Here is a 19,348-nt window from a genome sequence, read left to right on the forward strand (position 1 = left end):
GTGCAGTCTCTGAGCAGGCGGCCCACCTGGAGGCCTTGCTGCATCTGGGCGCGTCCGGGCAGGCCCTGCTGACCCGTCCTCTGGGGAAGCCGAGAGAGGGTCTTCCCTTCAGTTACTTCTAGAACCCTTGGGTCCGCCCTGGCCCGTGAGCTGCTGCCACTGCCCCATCGTGTGGCTTCCCGCAGCTGTGCCTGCCCCTGCCCTGGCCCTGAGAGGATGCCCACCAGCCTATCTGGAAGAGCCCGGCCCCCTGCACTCAGCAGGGACAGCAGGCACTGGGCAGCACTGCTGACTTGAGCCACAGAGAGGAGCTGAGGGCTCGAGGGCCCTCAGGTTGATGGCTGCCGTGCAGTCCTGCTCAGCAATCAGACCACATGGGTCTCTGTCTCTGTGGCCTTGAGCCGGGGTCCAGATCCCTCCCTGTGACATGGGCGGGCGAGGGGCTCCACACGGTCCCAGCTCCCCCCAGCTGGATGCATTCTTCAGGGTGCAGGCTTGAGCCGTGGGCACCGGGTTCCTGCAGACCGCGCCTGGGCGTGAGCTGCAAGCCTGCGACGTTCGTTGCTGAGCAACATGAAGACCTAGGAGTGAGGAGCCACGACCCGGTGGGCAGGCTGGGGTCCCTGCACTGTGGCCTAATGCTGGGGAGCAGGGCTGCAATTTGGCACAGCAGAGCAGCTCCTGAGCCCTGAAGAGGCCCAGCAGGCCCCCTCACCTCTGGAGAATCCAGAAACGCAAGGGCTGGGGCGGGGGTGGTGGCGAGGGCAAGGCCAGCCCGGCGTCGCCTGCAGGGGCCGAGCCTGTTCCCCTTTCTCCTACCCTCGTTTCACCAAGACCCCCGTGCATGTGCTGTCCTGCTGGGCCGTCTGGGACCTGCACTGACTCCAGTGTCACAGGGAACGAGGCCTGGGAGCCAGGCTTGGAGGGCGAGAGACCAGTCCTGCATGTTCCAGCGCCCCACGTGGTGCACCTGTCTCGCCCCCACTCCGTTGCACCCCCAGCCCTGCCTGCAGGTGCTCCCTCACCGACCCCAAAGCGGCCGCTCTGTTGGCAGAGCCCGGGCCTGGCCGCACCACAGGCAGCCACCAGAGGGCAGCAGGGGCACAGTGGTTTGAGGGCCCAGGGCAGGCGGCCCTGTGCATGGTGGGTCCCTGTGATCTTCGCCTCCACGAGGGTGCCCAGCCTTGACCCCAGTGTAGTCCGGCCCGGCGCCCCCAGCCTGCAGCCTGCACCACTCAGCGACCTGTGACCGCCTTTGTACAGCCGTCCCTGGTGCCTCCTCAGCCCAGGCAGGCTGCCCTCTGCCCTCTGCTCCCTGGGGCTGGAGCGGTGCTGGCCTGGCCAGTCTGGGGTCCCCCCTGCAGGAGGGCCTGGCCCTGATGCCCAGGGGGCTCAAGAGGTCCAGCCAGAGCCCAGCCCAGCCTGGAGTCATGATGCCTGGCAGGTCCTCCCATCTCCCTAGGCCTGGCCCTCAGGAGTGGCCACACCAGCCTGAGAGCTGGCTGGACAGAGGCTGGGGGAGCCTGTGGGGCCGCACAGTGAGGGGGCACAAGCTCCCGAACACCTGCCCCCAGGTGTGCCTCCTGGGATGGATCGTGCCCCTTCCCTGGGGCAGGAGGCTCTGGGCCTCCTGGAGCTGAGAGCAGCCCTGGGAGGCACCTCACGATGGGGCAGCGCCCATCCCGGCCTGGACAGGGCCCACCCTGTTTCTCCCGAGAGGCAGGGCAGCGCCCCTGGAGCCCCAGCGCTCGGCTGCCCCCCTAATTGCACTCGAGGTTGCAGGAGCCCGGAAGGCCCAGTGCGGCCCCTGAAGACCCTGCCTTGGTGCCCCTTCCAGGGTTGGGCCACAGCTGCCCCCACACACCAGCTCCCCAGACCCCAGGAGGGAGGAGGGCCCGGTGGGTCCTGGGACACCCCCCACCCAAGCTTTTGTTGAGTTTGAGCAAGTGACCGGCGCAGGTCCCTGGGGCCTACGGAGTGACCAGCAAGGGAGAGTGCCCCCAGAGCAACCCCGCTACCAACACCCTGCCGTCCAGCCCGTGCCCCGCCCCCACTTCCAAGGGTCCCTGTGCTCAAACAGCAGGGCTTGTCCTGTGGAGAGGCCTGAGGCCTCCCCACCCCGAGCCACAGGGTGGGCCGTCCCAAGCCCTCCACCTGCGGCACCCAGAGAACCACCTGTCACACAGCTCCTTGGGGTGGCCCCTGACATCCCAGGTGGCTCCCAGGAGGCCAGATGCCCGGGGCAGTAGGGGACGCAGAGGACAGGCCCTGGCACAGACGCCCTTGCAGCCCGGCCAGCACCCCAGCTTCTTTAAGGAAGGGGCAGTCCTGGAACCATGGGCCTTGAGACCTCAGGGCAGGCAGCCCCCACAGCTCGGGGTCCTCTGGCCTGGGGCCCCTGCCGAGGGCTAAGATCTGCCCCCGAAGAGTGGAGCTGGGAGAGAGTGAGGGAGCAGGGGGTGCATGCTGGGGCCTTGTAGCCCCTGCCCTGGGGAGCCAGTCCAGCTGAGCCCCCGAGGGCAGAGGTCAGGGAGCGTCCTCCGGTCTTGCCAGACACTGGCCAGGAGCCCTTGGTGCATGGCTGCAGAGGAGATGGGCGGCCCCACACAAAGTGAGCATGGATGTGTTTATTGGAGGCGTGCTCAGGAGTGTACAAAGAGCCTAGACGCCCCTTACAGAGCGGGGTTTGTGCAGAACGAGGCAGACGGTCGGGGCGGCTCGTCACAAGTATCCCCGGAGCCGCGCACCCCGCACCCCACGCGGCTACAACCAGGGGAGGGGAGAGGACTCGGCACCATTTCATGTTGTGGAAGCTTTGTCTCCGGAAATGTAAGTCTCTCTCCACATCTTCACCGTGGTGAAGACGGCCCAGCCCCGGGGCGGGCGCCCCTCCTCCTGGGAGCAGGGCCAGGGGCGGGGGCAGAGGGGCACACAGCCAGGCCCAGGACAGGCCGGGCAGCTTTGGGGACGAGCTCACAGGCCCTGAGCAAACACTGGACCCTGCCCGCCTGCCACGGGCCCAGGGGAGGCAGCTGACATCCACCGCAGACGCTCGGTCAGAGTCTGAGCAGGGGCCCAGTGGTGGCGCCACCTGGTGGCTGGTCCATGGGGCCCTTGGAGGGGGCCAGCACGTCCCCACAGCCCTCTTGGCCTACGGAGCAGGCGCCCTCGGGGGTGCCCCGCTCCTCCTCCGGGGGTGCCCGCCGGGCCTGCAGCCGCTGCTGCCGCTCCTGGGCCTGGCGGGCGCGGCTGGCGATGGCGCGCACGCGGCTCTGGCTGCGGGAGGAGGAGCGCCGCAGGAAGCTGGGGCCCCCCACCGCCCCCTCCCCGGCTGGGCCCAGGCTGGTGGGCGACGTGATGTCGCCAGCCTGCTGGAATCCCGTGAGCCAACGCAGCTGCTCTGTCAGGGCGTCCTGCCGCTCCGCCTGCCCCGCCGACCCATTGCGGGCTGGGCCCAGGTGGCGGCCCAGGCTGCGGCCCAGGCTCTCAACTCGCGGGGCAAAGTCATCGGCCGTCAGGTCCCCCAGGCTCTTGGACTTGGCGGCCACGGGGCAGTCCTGGAGGCCCGCCACGGGGAGGCAGCCCCAGGGCGGCCGTGGGGCCAGGGGGCGGGGCCGCAGCTCATCTGGCACCGCAGGCAGCTGGCCCACAGCCCGCAGGTTGGGGTTGGATTTGCTCTTGGTCACAGCAGGCAGGTCTAGGTGGACGGCAGAGGCCGAGCAGGGCCGCAGGGGCAGGCGTCCGGCCGGGATTCCTGCAAGGCCCTCACGGCCCAGGCCCAGGCCCGGCAGGGAGAGGTCGATGACCGTGTCGCTGGATGACATGCTAGAGGATGAGGACACGCTGTCTCGGTGGCTGCCTGGCTCCAGCCGCTGCCATAGCCGGTCGCTGCCTGTGGCATCTGAGTACACGGCAGGAGAGGTCCCGGCCAGGGGCCGCCGTCCACCCAGGGGCTCCAGGGGTACCTGCCCCTCACTCTTGGCCCTTCTGACCGGGGGCAGATGGCCCAGGGCCCGGGGGTGACCCCTGCTGTCCATCTGGCTGCTGGGGGCCCCCTCGCACGCTCCACTGGGGACCCCGCCGTTGCACGCCTGCTGCCTACTTTCGGGGGGCAGCTCAGTGTCCCTGTGGCTCCCAGTCCTGAGCTGGAGGAGCATGGAGGCTCCCAGAGCCGCAGCCGGGGGGCTCACTGCTTTGGCACCAGGCCCTACAGAGAACTGGGGCCCCCCGGGGCAGGGGCCGGGGGGGGCGGCCACCAGGGCTGGAGGGCCAGGGCACAGGACTGGCTCCTCGGCAATGGTTTCCAGGCTGCACAGGGAGGAGACCGACCTCTGCGAGGAGAAGGGGCAGGTGTCTGTGGGGAAGAGGGAGAGGAGCGTGTTGGGCAGTGTCCCTGTGGCCCCTGTGCCCAGAGGACCCCAGCGGCAAGACCCTCCATGCACACACAGCTGCCTCCCCCCGAGCCCTCCGCTCCACTGCTGCTGGGCCGGGCAGCAGACAGGCCCTGTGCCCAAAGGTGGGACCCCCGTGGCCCCGCTGGCAGGCCAAGCCTGGCTCCTCTGGGGGCTGCCCCGTTTGTTACCTGGCACTCGGCTGCTCTCAGTTCCTAACTACAGAGGCAGCGTGGGACAGAAAGGAGAACAGGGTGGTCAGCTAGGGGTGGGGCTGGCAGATGGACAGACGGACAGCAAGGCTGGCGGAGTGCAGGGAGGCAGCAGGAGGAGGGCTCAGTTCCCACCCCTCCCTCCCCAGGCTGGAGTCTGCTCCCTGTGACAAGGTGGCCTCCAGCAGTTTCCTGTCACAACCAAGCCAGGCAGGGGCTTCCGGGGCAGGGCTGCTGAGTGCCATTCAGCCATAAATGACCTCCCAGGGCTGAGGGGCATGTGCAGTCTGCTCCAGCGGGCACTCTGCAAACTGAGGCCCCGGCGTCAGGGCCCTGAGTGCCGACTGCGGAGCAGCCTGGCCCTGGAGGGAGGTTGGGGGGGACTGGAAGCTGCCCCCAGGTCCCAGGAAGGGTGTCGGGAGCAGCTGGTCAGGCCAAGGAAGGAGGCCTGGCTTGGGCACGGGGTCCAGTTTCTGGAGGCCACGCTTGGGGCTGCGGCCTCAGCAGGCATGGCCTGGCCGTCAGGGCCACTGACTAGACTCGCTTCCTCGTCCCCACGGTGGGGTCGGGGCTCCAGGGTGAGGGCGGCTGCAGCCAGACCTGCTCTCTCTGCCTGGGCCCCTGGGAGGTGGAGGGGGGCCGCAGAGAACAAGAGGCCCAGGTGGCAGCCGTGCTCAGCTGGGGACGCCAGGGCTGCAGGGCCTGCGGAACAAGCCGAGGGAGCAAGGGAAATGCAGGAGCACACAGGGCGGTGGGCGGTGTGCACACGGAAGCGCAGGCAGCGGGGACGCCTGGCCCAGGCCATGCCAATGGGGCCGCGTCGGGGACACCTGGGGAATGCCAGGGAGGAGCTTCTGGTCTTACCCGTGGAGAACATGGGGGATTTACTCCTAATCTCCTCCAGCTTTTGAACGAACAAGGCATTCATCTCCCTCTGTAGGGCCCCCGCCTGCCTGCGGGCACCCTCGGGCCAGCAGGGGGTCACCTCGGGGCTGCCCGGGGTGCTGGAGTCCGAGGACACGGAGCCGCTGCCGCCCAGACCCTGCCGCTGGGCCCTGGGGCCCCTGGGGGCCCCTCTGCTTCTCCCCACGGCAGTGTGGGGGGCCCCCAGCAAGTCCGCCCGGGCGCGGGGCTGTTGGCTGATGGCTGCGTGCCCGCCCGCAGGCCCTGGGCTGGGAGGCCGCCCCATCCGCAAGGCCTCGGCGTCCTCACCGGCACAGGAGCCCACCACACACTTCATGCAGGTGGCGGCCATCCCAGCAGGCCCGGGGCCCTCGGGGACACGCAGGGGCTGCCCCTGCGCCGGCCTCTTCTCTGCCGGTGCCTTACCTCGGAGGGTGCGGCTGCCGGGCTCCTCCCCAGCCAGGGCCTCCGGAGCGGGGCCAGGGCTGGGGGGCGCCACGTCGCGTGCCTCCCCCTCGGAGCCCATGTCCTGTGTGCCCAGGACCAGCTCCGGGAAGGCCTTATGGGCGGGCTTCTGGTTCTTGGTCGGGGCGCTGGCCGTGCGCCGCAGGAGCCGCTGGCTAACGGAGGGCCGGGGCAGAGGCCGTCCAGCAGCATGACTGTCCAGGGAGCCGGGCTTTGGGCCTCGGAGGAACAGGCCTTTTAAGCCCAGAGCCTGCTTGACCTGCAAGAGAAGGAGCCCACATAGCTGGCGGCCAGGCCAGAGGGATGGGGGCCACTCAGCCCCATCCAACCGCGCTCCGGCAGGTGGCGGCCTGGCTGAGCCTGCTGCAGCCCAAGGGAGCAGCTTGTCGAGGGCACTGGCAGGCATGTCTGGCTTGGGCCACTCAGGGTCCAGGGCACCTCTACCAGGGATAGCGACAGTCTGCTATGGCCTCGGCACAGGCTAGGAATGCGCCCTGCCTGCACTGGGGTGGAGTGAGTCGGCGCTGGCAGAGGGTCTGCAGGTCTCAGGGCAAGTGGGCCCAGTGAGAGCGGGGGGAGGAGGCCCCCACCAGGTTCTCCCAAGCAGAGACTTCAAACCCTGGACCCTGCACCCACCACACCCTGTACCCCTCACAGGCCCCACGGCACCTGGCTCTCAGCTAGAGGGCCCGCAGGGTGGTGCTAGTGTGGAAAGAAAGATGGAGTGAGAACCAGATGGGAACAGGCACAACCGGCTCACGTGGGCCCTGCCTTCAGGCGCTGCAGGCCGAGGAAGCAAGCACAGCCAGGCGCAGGCCAGCGGGCTGCTCTCCCATGCCCCTGCCCAGCCCGCTGCCCTGGAGGCGCTGCCTCTCCCAGGAAGCCTTCCCAGACTCCTGCCAGGCAACCATTCCCAGCCTCGCCGTGCTCTCTGCTCAATGGCACCAAGGGCAGGGCCCACGCCAGTGCAGTGCCCCCGAACCCCGGCTGGCCCAGGGCTGTCCTATAGGACCTCTCCCTGCAGCCTCCCTGTCTGAGGAGGGCAGCTGGGGTCCCCGGGACTGGCTGGCAAGTGCCTGGGTCAATGCTGGAGAGGCCGGCAGCTGCATCTTCAGTGTTCAGAGGCCAGAGAGGTCCTCACATGCAGAGACCCTGATAACAGCCACTGCTCCCCAATGGCACTGGGGCACTTCCGGGCAGAGGCATTAAAGTGGCCAGCACTTGAATCAGCTTCCTGATTCAAGACCCCAAATCCAGAACAATTTGGTCCAATTGGCTGGAAAGTCATTTAGAAGAAGGTCCAGGATTCAAGCTCGGAGCTCCTGGTCACTGGGACCTCCCCACCCCCGACCCTCGACATCTGTGGGCACAGACAGAGTCAGAGGAATACATGGGGGGCGGGGTGAGGAGGGAGGGAGGGAGGGAGGGCAGGCAGGGGGCCAGGGCCCCGGGAGCTCTCAGCTAGAGGACCGGACCCTGCGGGGGGCCGGGCCCGGGCAGCTGGTGAAGTCCTGGATCTGCTTCGTAAATGCTGCTCTGTGGCTGAGGATGGCCTGAGGGACCCAGGAGCCCCATCACCACCCATGTCACATGAGCTGACAGTCTCCAAAATGCTACCGGGATTCACGGACGCTAACGGGGCGGCCTGAGCATGCAGGTGGGGCGGGCAGTACTGCCCCGCGCTGGGGTACCTTCGAGCCCCTAACAGGGCTGTGCTTCTAAAAGTAGACTTTGGACATAGAGAAGACACTGCAAGACCAAAGAGACAGAGTGAAGACCGTGAGACATGGACGGCGGGGGAGCGGAGCCCGCGGAGACAGGCAGACACGACAGACAGACAGACAGACGGGAGGCGGAGAGCTGTATCCGGCCCGCACCTCAGGCCCGTAGAGCGTGGCAGGAGAGAGATGGTTAGTGCTGGGACCTCGCAGGCCCCCCGTGTGTGCCTGACTGACCGCCGTGGGCCTGCCTGCCTGGGCCCTGGGCTCTGCAGGCTGGGACAGTAGAGCAAGACCCCATCCTGCAGCGGGCCAGAAGTGCTGGGGCGCAGGTGCAGACACAGGCCCAGTGAGGTGACCACTAGGCCCCAGGGCCCTGGGGTCAGGAGCCGGCCCAGGGGTCAGTGCTGGGGCGGGGCTGGGAATGGGGCTGGCACGCCCCTTCCTGACGGCAGGTGCCCTGCAAGTGGCACTCACCTTACCACTGATGTCACTGACAGCCACGTGGACAAAGATGGAGGCCTCCTCCATCCCCTCCAGGTACACGTGCCGGTAGCCTGAAATAGCCAGGGTCACGGCTCACCCTGCCCCCACACTCTACTTAAAGGCCCAAGGCCCTAAATACAACCAGTGAGCCCGCTCCTGAGGACTCCACCTCCTCCAGGAAGCCTGCTGGTATTGCTCCACCCTGCAGGGACCTCAGCCTCTTCCAGGGGGCTGGGGGGCTCTGCAGCCTGAGCTCCCCTCCCCTACCTCATCCACAAAGCAGCTGCGGCTGCACATGCCCTCCTCAGCTCCTTCTGTGTCCCCCAGGCCCACCTGTGGCAGAAGCTACCTTGCAGGAGGAAGCTGAGCTCCACCCTGTCCTGGACCCCTCAGCTGGCCTGTGGGGGACACTGGTCTCTATGGGGGACCCTAGTCTCTATGGGGGACACTGGCCTGTGGAAGATGCTGGTTTCTATGGGGGACCCTGGTCTCTATGGGGGATGCTGGCCTGTGGGGGACACTGGTCTCTATGGGGGATGCTGGCCTGTGGGGGACACTGGTCTCTACAGGGACGCTGGCCTGTGGAAGACGCTGGTCTCTATGGGGGACCCTGGTCTCTATGGGGGATGCTGGCCTGTACGGGGGACATTTCTCTCTACAAAGGACACCGTCCTAGTACTCTACCCTCTGTCCCCTGCCCACCTGGCATCATGCTGCTGAAAGCCAGTGTCCTCTGGCCAATGAAGTCACGCCCGATGGGGTCGTGGTCCCAGACGAGGAAGCGCACCAATGCGATCTCTGGCATGTGCACTGTGAACACCAGGGTTTCCTCCCACATGGGGTTGAATCCTGGAGGCCACCAAGAGGAGGTGTCACCTCCCACCCCAGCCCAATCTCACAGGGCTCCAGCATGGAGGCCACCTAGGCCCACCACCCTCTCCTGGTGCCTCCTCCTGGGCTAGCTGCCAAGTCAAGGGGAGCGACGCCTGGAGGCTGGGTGGCCATCATTGGGCTTCCAGCCAAGGGGGCAGCCTGGAGGGTTACCTGGGTCACAGGAGGTGGCCCTGGCCCCCTTCCCTTCCTGGTCAGGCTGACATTGCCAGTGTGGGAGCATGACGGGGTCTTGGGGCACAGGCCACCAGGTGGGGGCATGTGGCCTCACCATTGTCGTCCACCACACGGGTCTGCTCCTTGTTGCAGTCCACGGGGAGCCCAATCACTTCCACCTCCACGAAGGGGTCGATGATCTGGCACAGAGGGCAGGGGTGGCACCAGGGCCCAGGCCGGCTCCAGCCCCGCCCGTCGCACACAGGCCCTGCTCCTACCTCCCCCCGGTCCCCCAGCATCGAGTCTCGTGGCTTGGGGAGCTGCTGCCCGCTGATGATCCTCAGCACCAGCTGCTTCTTGAGCTGCCCAGGCAGGGGGTCCTCGGAGTTGGGGTTGAAGATGCCTGAGGGGGCCGCGCACAAGGCTGAGCCAGGCAGGGCAAGGCCCCCCACCCTCACCGGCACGAGCACCAGCTGCACAGTGCACCCTGCCCCACCCCCAATTACTGGACTGGAGCCCCAGGCCCAGGAGGTGGAAGGGGAGGTGTGGCATTCCAGCCCAAGGGGCAGCGGAGGCCTCTATGCTGGTCACCTTGGTGACCACCTTGTGATGTGGGCACAGCTCATCCCCTCCCATAGGTGAACCCAGAGGGCTCAGCACAACTGCAAGGCCGTGCCGCCTCTGGGTGGGGGGTCAGTGCCGGGAGCATGGTGGGGTGGTCCTGCCTAGGCCCCTGGAAGCACAGTGGGGTCAGGGGAGGGGAGGCAGCGGCAGGGCAGCCAGGGGCTTGCGCAGGCTGACAACTCGAGGGCCTGAGCGCAGATACAAGGTGCACAGCGCAAGCCAGGAGCAGGGGGCAGGGACTCGGGTTAAAGCAGGAAGAAGGCCACAGTCCTTGTCAGCGAGTCGGGGAGAAGACCGAGGTGTCTGGGAAGGGAGGAGGGAGCGCCCGGAGACCCCCCAGCCCAGACCCCAGCTCCTTGGGCCTCTGCGTGGGGAGGGCAGCACTGGGTCTCCTCAGACAGGCCCTGCCGCTGACCCTCATGGGGGACCAGGGTGAGCGGAGGGGCTCCCTAAGTCACCCCTCCAGATTCGTGGCAGAGTAGGGGTCTTTCACTGCATCCCAGCGTGACCTGCAGATGGTCCCCTGCAATCCTAGTGCAACCCAGCCCGTGTCACTTGTTCCCCGGGGCCTCACCCTGGCACATGCACTGGGGTTTGAGCACGTAGCCACAGCTGCCGTTGGCACTGAACTTGGCCCGGTTCAGCTGCAGCATGCGCCCCTCCGACTGGTAGTTCAGGGCGACTGCAGGAAGGACGTGAGGGAGCCTGTCAGTGCCTGCTGACCCTGCGCAGCTGCCCGGGAGCCCGGCGCTGGCCCTGGACTCACAGCTGTGCACAACAGGGGCCATGCGTCTTGGCGGAACGTCCCCCGGAGCCCACGCAGCCGGCCCCCCACGCACACTGAGGAGCTCACAGGCGGACCAGCATCTGCTTCCCACCCGGCCCTGGGCTCCTAAGGACCCGACCCCAGGCCCAGCCTGGGGAAGCTGGCAGAGGTTCTCAGAAGCCACAGGCGAGAGAACCAGGCACGGCCGCTGCGGAGCACTGGGTCGCCCCCTCCTCATCATCCCGGCCAGCAGACGCGCGGCTCCGGGGAACCCACCCATCTGGCAGCCGGCATTCCAGAAGGGCTGCGGGTTGTAGTTGCTGGAGTCGACGCGGTAGGAAGAGGGGTAGATGCGGGACAGCTGGTGCTGGTTGAAGCGCAGGTACTGCGCCGGCTTCTGCTGCAGGATCTGCTGGGCCTTGGTCTCACTGAAGGACGACACCTGCCAGCTGGACGCCACTACGGGCGCAGACCGGCCTGCGTCAGGGGCACCGGGGTCAGAGCCCGGCCCTCCTGGGCGCCTCCCAGCCCCGGCCACCCCTCACCCTCCGTCTCCACGTCGTGGATGCCCACGGACTTGGTGTACTTCACCAGGTCCGAGAGGGCCCGTGACAGCTTCATGGTCTTCTTCTGCCGGGTCGCCCTGCAGGGAAGGGGGGGCAGGGTCAGGACCCTGGGGTTGGCACCCCTCTCCACTCAGGCCACCCTGGGAGCCCCAGTCCGAGAGGTGGGCTCCAGGGCTCAGCCAGGATCACTGATTCATGCAGAACGTCCATCAGTCCGCTACACCCGCTACACCCCCGTGTTCCAGGAGGGTCCAGGACTCGCAGCGGACACACTGAGAGGTGACCCTGGGGGAGGGGGCAGGCACTGAGCCCACCAAAGAAAGCCTCTCAGACCGTGACGGGCACCACGGAAACCAGCACAGGATCCGGGCTGGCCAGTCCGGCCCCTCCACTCCAGGGTCCACACCCCACTGCACTGTCCCTGAGCCGCCACCAGGCCTGCATCTGATTCCCGCTGTTGTCAAGACAACAGCCTCAGCCCTGCCCGCTGCCATTGTCTCTTCCAGGGCCATGGATGCAGGCAGGGCACTGACCCTCGGCCCTGGCTGCCTGAGGAGTCCAGGTCCTCGTCCCCCTCCTCCACGCTGGCCGCCGTCTTCAGCTTGCTGCTCTTTTTCTGTGCAGAAGGAGGGCAGAGTCAGGACCCATGGAGTCCCAAGCCTGGCCAGGCCGTCTGCAGAGGCCGGGAGGGTGCAGAAGGTGGGCCTGCCATTCTGGGTTCCTGGCGTCCACACTGCCCAGCCAGGGATGCCCCATCCTTTGTAGGGCCCTGCTCGGCCTGGCCCCAGGGGACCTGAGCTCAGGGCATTGGCCAGTGTGGGCCGTTGACCAGGGCCCCGGACCCGAGCACCTGCAGCAGGATGATGCAGCCAGGAACTCGACAGGGGGTTCTGGGAGACTGGCCAGGGGCCCTGGGGGCTCAAGGAGACGCCTCACCCTGGCTGGCACAGGGACAGCTGGGGCACATGTGGCAGGAGCACGGTGGGCTCAGGCAGGGCCCTCCCACCAGGGGCCCCACTGGACCTTGCGCTTGGAGAAGCTGCTCATGAGGAGCCGGCTGTTGCGTCTGCTGGTTCCGGCGTCCTCTCCAGACTCCAAGTCCTCCTCAGCCTGGAGGAAGGACAGACAGAAGGGACAGGGTAAGCCCAGCCTCGAACCAGGCAGCGGGATACCAGGCCTTCCTGGAAGAGGGAGAACTGAGCGGGGCTGGAGGAGGCGGGGAGCCAGGCCAGGCCGGCTGCTGCCCCAGGTGTGGTGGGAGGCACAGTCTCCAGCCCACCTGGAGCACAGAGGCCGCAGCCCCGGAGCAGAGGCCGGAGACCAGCGGCCGGCGGCACTGACGGAAATGTTCGCTCGCCCGCCCATCTCACCTCCTCAGGCTGTGTTGTTTTAAACTCATTAAGTTCCCAGTTCTGAGGGGTTTTTTCCCAGGGAAAGTGACTGCATTATAAATGCTGTTTGTCTACCTGGAACATTCCTCAGCCATGCTTATGTAATCCTTTACGAGGAGCCCTGCAGCTCTGGTGTCCTGGCCTGCTTCTTGCAGCAGCAAAGGGACTGGCTAATTAGACGAGTACCACCAGAGCTGCCGGCTGTTTGCTGTCCAGCCCCGGGGTCCCCCGAAGCCACAGGGCTGAGCCTCCCTCGCAGCCATTTATAGAAGACGCACATCTGGGGCTCCCCTGCTCAAGGGCCCCCCCAGGCCTGATTCTGGCAGCACCGAGGCCCGTCCTCTGGGGCTGAGGCACAAACCTCTCATCCATCCCGGAGGCTCCCTCACAGCCCGGGAGCCACTGGGAGTCTGAGCCTGTGTCCCTGAGCACGCTGCAGCTGCCACCACTCACCGCCTAGCCCCTTCCACAGACGCCCCGAACCTGCCCTGCTGCTCAGCCTGTGCAGGGCCCCCATCCCATGCCTCGTTCCCGTCTGGAACCGGGGCTGGCTTCTGTCAGGCACGCTGCAGCCGTGCACCTTCGGCTGAGCGTCCGTGTTAGAGAGGGGCTTCACCCAGAGGAGACACGTGTCACACACCCCTGCACACTCTGCATACGGCCCCATGTGCACTTCTGCATGCGCACCCCTGTGGATGCCCCTGCACAGACACACCTCCTCCACCCACGCCCCAGCCTGGCCGACAGCCTCTCATCCAGGAGACGGGCGAGGCCCTTCAGGTATGGATTCTGGTTGCCTGGCTGAGGCAGCCTAGAGCTCGACCTGGGGACTCCAGGCCCGCTCCGCCTGGTGGGGTATGGTGGACCATCAGCGTCCGCCCCGTGGGCAAAGGGGAGGGGATCCCATGCTCCAGAGCTGCCTCAAAGAACCCACTGTGAGCATCCGACCGCCATGGGGCTGAGGGTGCCTGCCCCTCGGTCTCAGCCACCTGGACACCATCTCGGCTCACATGCTGGGAGACAGAGCAGTGACCGCAGACCCCACCTGGTAATGTCTGGAGGCTCTGGGCAGCTGCCCGAGCTCCAGCCACTCCCCTGGCCCTGCCCGCTCCTGGCTCCAGGAGCCTCTCGGCCCACATCTGCGCCCCGCTCCCCTCCTCTGCCCTCGTGGGGAGTCGGGACGGGCACCCCTCCGGCTCCTGCCTCCAGCCTGGGTCTGCCCTCCCCCAGAGCAGCCGAGTGGCCTGCTGACCCTCCACATGCACATCCGGTTGGCAGGCCGCCAGAGAATTGCAGATCCGCAGTGACCCTGGCGCTCAGGACCGTCTAAGTCCCAAAGTGCTTTTAGAGATGTTTCTCTGTCTCTCCGGCCTCAGCAACACCAGCTGCTTTCCTCCTAATTTATTAAAGATTCCGCGGCTGCTGGCAGAGGCGCTGGGAGCTGTGTTCACGGAGCTCAGAGCTAGTTGAGGCCAACACGCTTCACAGCTCTTTAAACATCGCCTGAAACGCCGCACAAAAGCGCCTATAAAACTGGGCACAACCAAGGCAGGCGCACACTGGCCCAGGGTCCTGAAGTGTCTGTGGCCATGGCCAGAGTCCACTGTCACCCTCTGCATGTCCCCGTGCACCCCGAGCTTGGCAAGGCAGACCACTCCGACTGGAACTCCAACCACCCTCGGGGGGCTGTGGGCAGTGGAGGCCCCCAGTGGGCCCCTCCCGCCGTCGGGACACAGCTCAGAGCCCGCAGGGGGCTCCACGTGGGAGGCGGCCTGGATGGCAGGCGGAGGAGCAGGCACAGCTCGTACAGAGCGGCGCCCACAGGCCCTGCCTGACCAAGCTCCAGCCCCGGCCACACCGGGGGCTGGGGGGCTGGGTCCTCCGCAGAGGACCAGGCCTGACCTTGGCCATCACCAGCGCCCTCTGGAGTTGTACCTACCGCTGCAGGTGAGGGTGCCCTTCCTTGCCCATCCGCTTCTTCCCCTCCAGGTAGCCACTCCTGCCACACCGCACGCCCCCTGCCCTCTCCCACAGAGAAACTTGCTGGGCCCAGGGTAAGGGGGTTACAGCCTCAGGCCCTCCACAGAGGGGGCAGAAAGGCACATCAGGGGGCTGTCCCTGACCCCACTGCCCAGACGCTCCCTCCTCTGCCTGGACCCCCCTCAGAGATTTCTGTGGCTCTGCGCCCCTCATCCCCATGCCCACATCCAGCAGGGGAGGGCCTGGTGCTGCTGGTGCCAGCAGGATTCTCCGATCCCCCCAACCCCAGTGCCTGGCAGCTCAGGCAGAGCTCCTCCCCCTCCAGGAAGCCCTCCTTCAGTGCCTGCTCCCCCTCACGCAGAAGGCCACTAGACACGAGGTCCCCAGGGCCAGGCTGCCCTCCTGAGTGCCCTGGGTGTGTCCCAGGTGCTGCCCAGCCACGAGAAAGCAAGGACTTCACGGCAACCCTGCCAGGCTGGCCAGTGCCACACCTGCCGCCTGCCAGAGCTGCAGAGGCTCCACGTCCTCACTGCCTAGACCTCTCAGGACCGAAAATAACCGACCACCTGTCAGCAAGGGGCCTGTGGGAGCCCCTGCATGGAAAGTGACCCCTGAGTTTCTGGTGCTGCCAACTGCACTGTGCTCCCCATGGGAGGGACATAAACACATCTAAAAATACTGTCTTGGGGGTGCCCCCGCCAACCCCAGCCAGGGAGGAGCCACCTTCCCACCCTCTGCCAGAGCTCGGACAGTGGCAAAGCCAGTGTGGTGCGGGGTGATGGGCAGGGCAGGGCTCTCCAAAAACAGAGGACACAGTCCCCACCACCCACCCGCCCAGCGCTGTTCACCTGCAAAACTGTGTCTGCAGGGCCAACGGCACCCCCAACCCGGCCCCGAGGCCAGCTGCCCAGCCCACTACAGCCCCACGGGATTCTCCAGCCTTCAGGCCACTCAGCTGACACAACTGTCCTTCAAGGTTTGCTGACCCCTCTCCAGGAAGCACCGCAACCAGTCAGCGTCACTGACTAAGCCTGGCCACCCCCACATGCTTCTCGTCTGCCATGGCAGCCCCCACCCCGTTCTCTCCACAGGGTTACTGCCCAGAGCTCAGCCGGGCTTCCCCATGAGGCTGTGGGGGGCTCAGCTCTGAACCCTGTGTGCCCCTCCCTATTCCTCACAAGAGCCCTCAGTAAGGGAGCCCTGGCCTCCAGCCCCAGGGCGATGCTCAAGTCCCCATCTGCCAGGAGCTGCAGGTCCCTGAGGGGCTACCCGCCCTCTCCTGCCTGCAGACAGAGTGGAGGGGGTGGGCTGGGGGTCTGCCCACAGGTCTCAGGGGACAGGCTGTGGCTGTCAGCCACACAAACGGGGCCGCCCCCACCCCTGGCTATCTGCCCTGCAACACAGTGAAGGCTGCGGGCACCTCACAATGAGAATCAAAATGCCCAGCACCCGGGGTGGAGCCACGCCAGCAGGCAGTGGGGCCAGCAGGCAGTGGTGAGCATGTGTGCAGGCACACGTGTGCACATGTTCTGTGTATGCAAGTGTACATGTGTGCACTGGTTCATGTGTGCAGGTGTGCGTGTGTGCACAGCTTTGTGTGTGCACCGGTTTATGTGTGCAGAGGTTCATGTTTGCAGGTGTGTGCATGTGCACTGGTTCATGTGTGCACAGGTTCAGGTCTATGTGTGCACACACGTGCACAGGCATGCACAGACGGTATGCTCCGGGCCCCTCGCCTGACCCTAGGCTGACCCCAGGCTGACCCCATTAGCCTCAGGGCTCTCACCTTTTTGCCCGCTGCCTTGTGCCCAAGTTTCCCAGTCGGGGCCAGTGTGGACACGGTGAAGTTGTTCGGGTCCTCACAGTCCCGAATCTTCGACTCCTTGATTAGGGAATCCAGTTTCCTCTTCGCAATGTTTTCCACGCGCTTCCGATTGCTGGAGGCCTGCAAGACCCAGATGGCCACTTGGCATCTGTCCCCAGTCCTGAGGCAGCAGTGGCAGCAGCCCCTGGGGTCTTGGGTGGGGCCCAGGGGCCTGCTGGGAGCCAGGGCCAGCCCTGCCCCATCTCGGCCTCTCACTCGCAGCACCAGCCGCACATTCACTCCCACGGCATGGCTTTGTCCCCGTGCCCACCTGCCCGCTCCTGAGGCACACGGCAGGCATGCGATTTGCCCCAGGGTCTCAAAGAGTGACGAGCAGCTCTGAACCCAGGCCCATCTGATTCCCATGCCTGCTTCCTTCAGCTGCACGATGCTGCCCATGAGAACCCAGCAGACAGCTCACCGGGCGCCCAGCCCAGTGGGCCTTGGAGGAGGAGGTCAGGACACCTGGAGGCCTCTCTGGGCTCCAAGAGACACTCAGCAGCTCAGGATCTGGGATCCCACCACCCGCCACCATGCGCCTCAAAGGGATGGGCAGGGACGGGGACAGACTGCCTGGCTGGCTGGTGCCAGGGGCTGGTCAGGGTGGCCTTCATGTACCCTCCCCGCCCTGGGCAGCCCCAAGTGTGGCCATAATGATTTTGGACACATCCAGGGCAGGGCCCGGGCCTTGGGTGTCTGGGAGTCCCTGGCCCAGGTTGGAGTGGGTGCAAGGTACACATCACAGAACGTGGGTTTATGGTCACCTTGGGCCGATGGAGCTATGCACTGGCCCCAAAGCAGAAGGAACTCCGCTGCCTCGGGGCTTTCTAAAACAATTAGCAGCATGGCCAGGAGGCTCCTGCACCGTTATTCTCCTAGCTGATGGCCCCGCAGGGAGAAATAATGTGGGGAGAAATAATGCCTTCTCTGCCTCACAGCAGCGGCTTGGAGCAGTACCCAGGGGAGAGAAGATGCGAATTAGAGGCCCCCAGCCCGGCGGTACCCGGCCCTTCTTGACTCCTCAACCTCCCTGTGCAGCCCTCAGCCCCAAGCCAAGCAGGCTGCCGCAATGGAGAAGTGACAGGCCGCTAGCTGGGAACTTAGGGTTTGTGTCCTGTGTGGAGGAGCAGGGAGGGGGCCCCACTGGCCCCAGGCTGAACATGTGCGCAGCAGCCTGGTGGCTTTGCAAACCACCCTCGGCACCTGCCTGATGTCCCTCTCTCCTACAGCACAGCGATGCACCTGCTCCTCAGGGCTGCAGCGCCCCCTCCCAAGGAGAACCCCCCTCCCCACAGCCCCACTCACATCCCCATTGAGAAGCTTGCAGTCGTCGTCGATCTCGTCGGCGCTGTCCTCATCAGACACCTCACCCTCCTCAGCATCCTCGCTGATGTTGGCTGGGAGCTTCTTGCCCTGGGGGAGGAGGAAGACCACGGAGGGGCCCTGCAGGATGTACTGGGAGGCCAGTGCCTGCAGGACCAGCGGGAAAGGGAGGGTCCGTTCTCAAGCTAGCTTGTGGGTCTCAGGCCATGGGGCAGGGGCCACCTAACACCTCCTTGCAGCAGCTTGGGAGAGAAATGCCTGGCTGTGCACGTGGAGGTCCACAGATTGAGTGGCCACCATGCAGAGACTAAGGCCATGTCAGTGTCAGGGCCTGCCCTGACTCCTCAAATCTGCCATAATTGGTGCAGAGCTCCAGCCTGTCTGGAGCAGGGCCCTGCCCCTTACCTGGTCCCACGTCAGAGGTCAGAGGCCCAGCACGATGCTGGCCCAGGACGGCAGGCAGGGGCTCACCTTCACCAGAATCTTGCCCTTGAGCATCTGCGGAGAGGGCAGCATGGAGGCATCCTCGCTGCTCACTGAGGACAAGTCCAGCTTGTCCCCAAGGATGTCGATCAGATACTGGGCCATCTTCTTCTGCTGGATGACACTGCAGTGGTTCTCGATGGACAGGATCACTGGGTACCTGTGGCCCCAAGGTGGGGGGAGAAGGGCAAGGCCAGGGAAGGGCTAGACCCCACCTATGTAGGACCCCCAGGTCACCTGCACCACTGAATGAGGAGGGGTCTTCACCGGGAGCCTCGGATAGATGGAGCTGCCGGCCAGTTTGGGAGGGGGCTCACCAATGACTTTGAAAAGCAACTGAGAGGGTGGGAAAGGACTGGGAGATCTTAGGAACGGGTGAAGAGGGCATGTATTTCTCCCAATAAAAAAAAACAAAGGTGATTAGAAACTCCAGGAAAACAAAAGGAAAGATTCGAGCAAGCCAGCAGGTCATGGTTTAAAGACGATGTGGACCAAACTGAGATGCAATGTGATGTGACGCGTACACTGTGCGAGAGACAGTCCCATTGACCTAGACACGGGAGCCACCATCCTGTGGACGGCCCTGGAGTCCAACATTGGCCCATAAAGAAGGAGACAGAGCCCTGGCACACACCGTCTGGCGGGACAGCATTACCACCTGTGTGCAGCACGGGACTTTTCATTTAAGTTCTTCAGTTGCTTATTTTTTTTTTTAACTATTTGCACATTTTACTTGGATCTTTTCCAAAAGGCAACGTGATCCTTTTAGAAAATGTAGGTGACCCAGAGTTAGAGGTCATGAACCAGAGCAAGAGAGGGGCAAGTCCCGTGGTGCGTGGAGGGCAAGCAGGGCTCGAGACAAAGGAATTCATCCCCCATTTCTCCTGCAAGGGACTGAAGCCTGGAGCTCAGGGCCTGGGGAGAACCCTGTGCCTGTGAAGATTATGCTGTCATGTGACATGCAAGCCTGTCCTGAGACCCCAGCAGGTCCCTGGCCCCTCGGCATCTACAGGAGACCTGTGTGTCCCAGACCACCACCCTGAGACAGCCTCTCACCTGCAATTCCAGAGGCCAGGCCGCCCTGCAGAGGCTCCTCCCTCACTTCTACTCCCTCCCGGGCTTGGAAACT

The 19,348-nt window shown here is 65.5% G+C and overlaps 1 protein-coding gene across 6 annotated transcripts in view; it reads right to left on the minus strand.

Moving 5' to 3' along the window:
* Window positions 1-2,612: 2,612 nt before the first annotated feature.
* PLCH2 (phospholipase C eta 2) overlaps window positions 2,613-19,348 on the minus strand; it is an 82,757-nt gene continuing 66,021 nt past the window's right edge. For all 6 annotated transcript variants that reach the window (XM_046661182.1, XM_046661183.1, XM_046661186.1 and 3 more), the window contains 14 exons: window positions 18,208-18,379; window positions 17,719-17,826; window positions 16,336-16,494; window positions 12,202-12,288; window positions 11,712-11,794; window positions 11,158-11,255; window positions 10,889-11,071; window positions 10,421-10,528; window positions 9,501-9,625; window positions 9,338-9,422; window positions 8,878-9,024; window positions 8,167-8,246; window positions 5,933-6,230; window positions 2,613-4,354 (listed from right to left, as the gene is read on the minus strand). In XM_046661182.1, coding sequence (XP_046517138.1) covers window positions 3,057-4,354; window positions 5,933-6,230; window positions 8,167-8,246; window positions 8,878-9,024; window positions 9,338-9,422; window positions 9,501-9,625; window positions 10,421-10,528; window positions 10,889-11,071; window positions 11,158-11,255; window positions 11,712-11,794; window positions 12,202-12,288; window positions 16,336-16,494; window positions 17,719-17,826; window positions 18,208-18,379 — 3,031 coding nt within the window. In that variant the 3' untranslated portion in view covers window positions 2,613-3,056. The remainder of the gene's footprint in view (window positions 4,355-5,932; window positions 6,231-8,166; window positions 8,247-8,877; window positions 9,025-9,337; window positions 9,423-9,500; window positions 9,626-10,420; window positions 10,529-10,888; window positions 11,072-11,157; window positions 11,256-11,711; window positions 11,795-12,201; window positions 12,289-16,335; window positions 16,495-17,718; window positions 17,827-18,207; window positions 18,380-19,348) is intronic.

This window comes from Equus quagga, chromosome 5 (genome assembly GCF_021613505.1).
Source record: "Equus quagga isolate Etosha38 chromosome 5, UCLA_HA_Equagga_1.0, whole genome shotgun sequence".
NCBI lineage: Eukaryota > Metazoa > Chordata > Mammalia > Perissodactyla > Equidae > Equus > Equus quagga.